Source organism: Gadus macrocephalus, chromosome 6 (assembly GCF_031168955.1).
Source record: "Gadus macrocephalus chromosome 6, ASM3116895v1".
NCBI classification, from domain to species: domain Eukaryota; kingdom Metazoa; phylum Chordata; class Actinopteri; order Gadiformes; family Gadidae; genus Gadus; species Gadus macrocephalus.
This window is the reverse complement of record NC_082387.1, coordinates 1,265,644-1,270,671: the sequence shown is the minus strand read 5'-3', so window position 1 is coordinate 1,270,671 and position 5,028 is coordinate 1,265,644. Positions and strand designations below refer to the sequence as shown.

General features: G+C 41.0%; 1 protein-coding gene across 1 annotated transcript; it reads left to right on the top strand.

The window, feature by feature from the left end:
- The first annotated feature begins 1,590 nt into the window (after window positions 1–1,590).
- On the top strand, window positions 1,591–3,549 carry LOC132459168 (homeobox protein Hox-A9b-like). The gene is made up of 2 exons (XM_060053559.1): window positions 1,591–2,463; window positions 2,855–3,549. Exons 1-2 carry the CDS (start codon window positions 1,938–1,940, stop codon window positions 3,091–3,093), a joined length of 765 nt encoding a protein of 254 aa, XP_059909542.1. The 5' UTR covers window positions 1,591–1,937; the 3' UTR covers window positions 3,094–3,549.
- Window positions 3,550–5,028: the final 1,479 nt, after the last annotated feature.

Below are 5,028 nucleotides of genomic sequence, written 5' to 3'. Positions count from 1 at the left end.
GTTGTAGACGTCTGACTGTATACATTTTACAATCCATTTAATTACGACAACAAGTGAAAAATATTATTTCATATTTGCTGCAATACTCTACTTTGAGAAAAGGTTTTACAAGTGGACCAATATGCGTCTATTAGTTTAGCTGCTGGGATTGTCTCTGTTAAATTAAATGATACAAGCGTTTAATACCAAAATGTCGCACTAGCTGTAAGCCAAATTGTATAATATTGAGATATTGTAGCCTCTTTATTTGCAGCAGTTCACCAGAGTTTTGATTGTGGGAGAAAGCGGTTGACAAATGTATGGATTTGCTGAATTTCCCTCAAAGGTGTTTAGAGACGATACAAATTAAACTCGAGTATTACAGGAATGTTTTTGGACTTTTATAAATATTAATATCAAATTTTAATATCATATTATAGAAAATAGGTATTATTTATTACATTGTTAATTGTATATATATATTGAAGGTAAAGTGGGCTGTTGAATGGTTTAGGTAGTGTCATGTTGTTGGGCTTTTTCTTTTTCTCCCACAACACCAACCTGCATTGATTACCACAGTAAGACTCGTCGACGACACAAAACTCAGATGCGTCGCATTTCCTCACTTCAGACAACATAGACTCCGGACCAAATCACCTTGCAGTGGATCTGCTCAACAACATCTTCCGACATTATTGTCGATGCATATTCCATTGATAGCCTACATTCCTGTCTATAGAAACAATGCAATTATTATAAAAAGCATTCTGTTTATTGTGTAGCCTAGGCTATATATGTATATTCTGTAAATAGATGGATAACTGTGCGGTTGTCACAATAGCCTAGACAGGCACACAGCAGACGCAGTAAAGGTAGCCTACAGGACGAGGTGGTATGTTCCAGACGGGACAGGGACACACAAGGCCTAGGTTAGGATCATCGGTCCAGGACGAGATGGTATGTTCCAGGCGGAGGGGACAGACAAGGCCTCGATTAGGATAATAGGTAGATGGCGAGGTGGTATGTTCCAGACCGAGGGGACAGACAAGGCCTCGGTTATGACCATTGCAGTCTGCGTTCCCATGCACGGCTTCTGAAGGCCGGATGCGTTCGCTGGCTGCAAAGAATGGACACAAAGGACGGGCTTTATTGGTGTTATTAAGCTAAGACAGCTAGGTTGTAACCCAAAAGAAAAACAGTCAAATTGCCCATGATAAAAGGGAACTGTTATAGTGCCCAAATAACTTTCAGTTTTAAGAGTAGACCTATGCCTCTATAGAGTGGCTATTGCAGAAACCAAATGTCCATCTTTTGGTGCAAACATTGCATATGTGGAAAAGGGTATAAAACACTGCTACTGAGGAATCCTTTAACCTTCTCAACATTAGAAAATCTTGCCCAACCAAATTACTTTAAACGACAGCTGGGTAGATCAGTAAAAAGTAATATAGCCTAATTTTTACTTATATTGACTATTGACTCGCTATTTATCACCTGGACTTTACCAAAGCATATCGACTCCATTATAATAGGCTACATGTTTTGAGCGGGAAAACTGTGGATTAAATAGCATACATTTGCAAATGAACCTAAATCAATGTAGGGATATTTCTAATAACCGATAGTTCAATAGGCCTACCTACAATTTCATGCTGTTAAAATCCATTTGTACAATGTTACAACACAGAGAGGATCTTGACCCAAATTATACCGTTTATTGGTTATAAAACGAAGCATCCTTCCAATAAAGGCGTATGGTTTAGCTCTTTAAATATTGTCGGGGAAGGCTGGCCGTGGTGGAGCTGATTTATCCTCTGTGTTGTGTCCCACGGTCACGTGCCCGCGCGTCCTATCCCGTCCATGGCGAGCTGCATTCTCCTGCCCGGCTCCTGCACAGGAGGCTACAATGAGGCCGTTTTTTAAAAAATTGTAAGGGATTGAAACGTTGTGGTGTTGTCATGTCGACATTGGGTACGAGCTATTATTTGGACTCACGGATCCACCCCGAGCAGGAGGAGATGCCCCCCATGTATTCGTCTGTAGTCGGGGTGGAACAGGGGGGACAGACGATGCTCGGTGAATATGGCGAACAAGAAACCTTTCCTTTCCAGTCGAAATCTTCTATTTTTGGCGGATCTTGGAATCCTATCTCGAGCCACCCTTCAACCACGACCAATCCGACATACATGCATCATCATTACACAATGGGTGAATCCGATGGCATGTTTGCGCGCACTTGGGCGTTGGATCCTGTTTCTGCTTCCATGTGTTTAAATGGTTTACCATCTACGACCATGCATTATGATATCAAATCCGAGCCTTTATTCGGCGGTGGCCACAGCACAACTTTGGAGAGCCGTACACCTCGTGTGTCGAGCAGTGGGAAGGCGCCGTCCATCCCGGAGATGGCCGGTGATCCTCCTCCTCTGAAGCCCGTCGAGGAGAGCACGTCAGCAGAAGAAAGAAAGAGAGTCACAGACGCAAGTAATCTTTGTTTTTTTATTGTGAATCTTTAATGCACACATTTCAAATCATTCTTGCGTTACGCTAGATCAATGATAGTTTGCAGTCGTATTCGATTTCATGGAGATAGACGCGGTTACGCACGAAATGCAATTTTTGCAATCCCCCCTAAGCTGTATATCCAGTCCACCACAAGGCCGCCTGCACCGGGGTCTAACTGCGGCCGGGGACCTGGCCTATGGCCTAGGAGCTATTTCTTCATGCAATTTCTTAGAAAAAGAATGTTTAGCAGTCGATTTGGCGTGAAATAATGCATGTTGTAAAATAGATCAGTAAATGTAAATAGCTATGTTATTTGACGGCCAATAAAATCGCTGAAAGCTTGTCTCTCTGATGTGACTCTCTACTCTAGACGACCCCTCATCCAATTGGCTTCACGCCAAATCCACCAGGAAAAAACGGTGTCCATATACCAAACATCAGATTCTGGAATTGGAAAAGGAATTTCTGTTTAACATGTACCTCCCACGGGATCGTAGATATGAAGTTGCAAGACAGTTGAATTTGACCGAGAGACAGGTCAAAATCTGGTTTCAGAACCGCAGGATGAAAATGAAGAAAGGCAGCAAAGACCAGCGGAGAGACAATTAAATATGATTATTAATATGATGATCATCTGGAGTTGGGATTACAAAAGAGTAACATTACTATTTAATTTCCTTGAAATTGTATATGTTGTTGAAACGTCTGTGCTGTTATAAAATAGGCCTACCTAAATAGTTTATATGATGTTGAATGTTTGATATTATTAGAGGTTATTGTATCTCTAGATGTAGATGTTGAAACTAACTGGTCCATTTGAATAATTATTTCCTGCATGAAATTGAGCTTAAAGCGTACGTTCAATTGTTTGTGATGTTATTGCATTGAATAGGCCTATATGAATGTATTTTAACTAAGTACGAATTTATTATTGCATTTCCAATTCTTACTTTTTTTATTTCAAGTTAATTTGCATTTGTACACATTTAACAACACAATGCACACTGAAAATACCTCGCCGTAAAGTCTTACCAATAAATAACCTACTGTTTATATGACTCCCAATATTTGTACAAACTATTTCTTATAGGCTAATGATATTTTGTATGTCTCTTAGAGAAAACACCACATTTAGGATCATGACATTAGGATATAACTTTACCGAACAAAACATAGGCCTATGCAAAATAATCTTACAATATGATCTATGAAAACACAAAAGTAGGCGTAAATAGAGTGTGTATATAGGCCTGTAGTATAGTATAGCATAGTATAGCCTATAATTAATCAAACAAGTAAATAAACATGAGTTGCAATAATGTGGGCATCAAACACCATTGGTTGGTTTAATATGTGACCTTGGGCTGCGTCAATAATGACTATTTTTGTGAAACATTATTAGGGATTTGATATCCTCAACGGCAATATTGCACATAATCGTTTCCGCTAGCGCTCAATAAAACAGAATACATTTTTTAAGTACTGCTGAAAACACAGGGGAGTTCAGGGTGTGAATGTCCACGCTCTTCCTACTGGCTGTTTGCATGGCTCTTTTGAATTATAAACACAACAATCTGCTGCCGGACAGCCCGTTTAAGGCCGCAGCTAGATTGGATTCTATAATGCCTTATAAGGTGTGACGACGGTAATGGATAGAGTAGTTTTGTTGTTTCAGTATCACAGGAGAACAAGCTTAATAGAGAGAATCTATTTTTTTGTTTGTTTTGTTTTGTTTAATTTATTTTATTTTATTTCTGAATAGAATTCAGGAATGTGTTAAAGGTGCCATGACATACTAGTTTATGGATGCTTTAATATAGGTATTAGTTGGCCATTTACACAGTATTCAAAGACGTTCCCGAAATTCAGCCGTGGTGCAGTTACAGCCACTCCGAGCCAGTCGCACAAGGAGCTTCCCCCAAATGCGCTGTTTTGGTGTCTGTAGCGATAATGCAAATGAGTAGGAGCGAGGCGGGTCAAGGAGGAGGGTGGGGGTGTAGCCCTGAGCAGCTTGCAGCCACGGTACCATACGCCCTGTTTACAGTAGATGTATCGCAATGGCGAGGCGCACACAGCCTTTAGCCGTGTTCTGTAAATATTCTAGAACACATGGGAGTCCTGGAGCTCTATCTAAATAATATCATATAGCCTAGATAGATATATATATCATATTATATATATTATCACGGCCAAAAGCTGTGTGAGCCGATATTATGAATCTCAAACGACCGCGTTGGGTTCTCCGACGTACGTTCCTGGTTCTTCAACGTCCACATCAATCTGAAGTAGTCTGAACCGCGACATGGAGGAGAAAGGGATTGTTGCCGGGCAGCGCTTAGGCACCTCGTGGTCCCTCGGCAGCGGGAAGCGGGGCTCAAGTGGGAGACATTCGCCGCCAACAATCCCTTTCTCATCCATGTCGTGGTTCATGTTCTTGAGGGAGTCAAAGCCAATGTTCATTTCCTCCAAATCATTCTCAACCATGGCTGAGATAACCCCCACTACGAGTCTCGTTGTAGAAATACCAGAGACGAGAGTCCGACG

What these genes read in the sequence shown, in the direction of transcription:
- LOC132459168 (XM_060053559.1), top strand. Translation starts at nt 1,938, where the DNA reads ATGTCGACATTGGGTACGAGCTATTATTTGGACTCACGGATCCACCCC. An exon ending in AAAGAGAGTCACAGACGCAA is followed by an intron (nt 2,464 to 2,854) that starts GTAATCTTTGTT and finishes TCTCTACTCTAG; the next exon opens with ACGACCCCTCATCCAATTGG.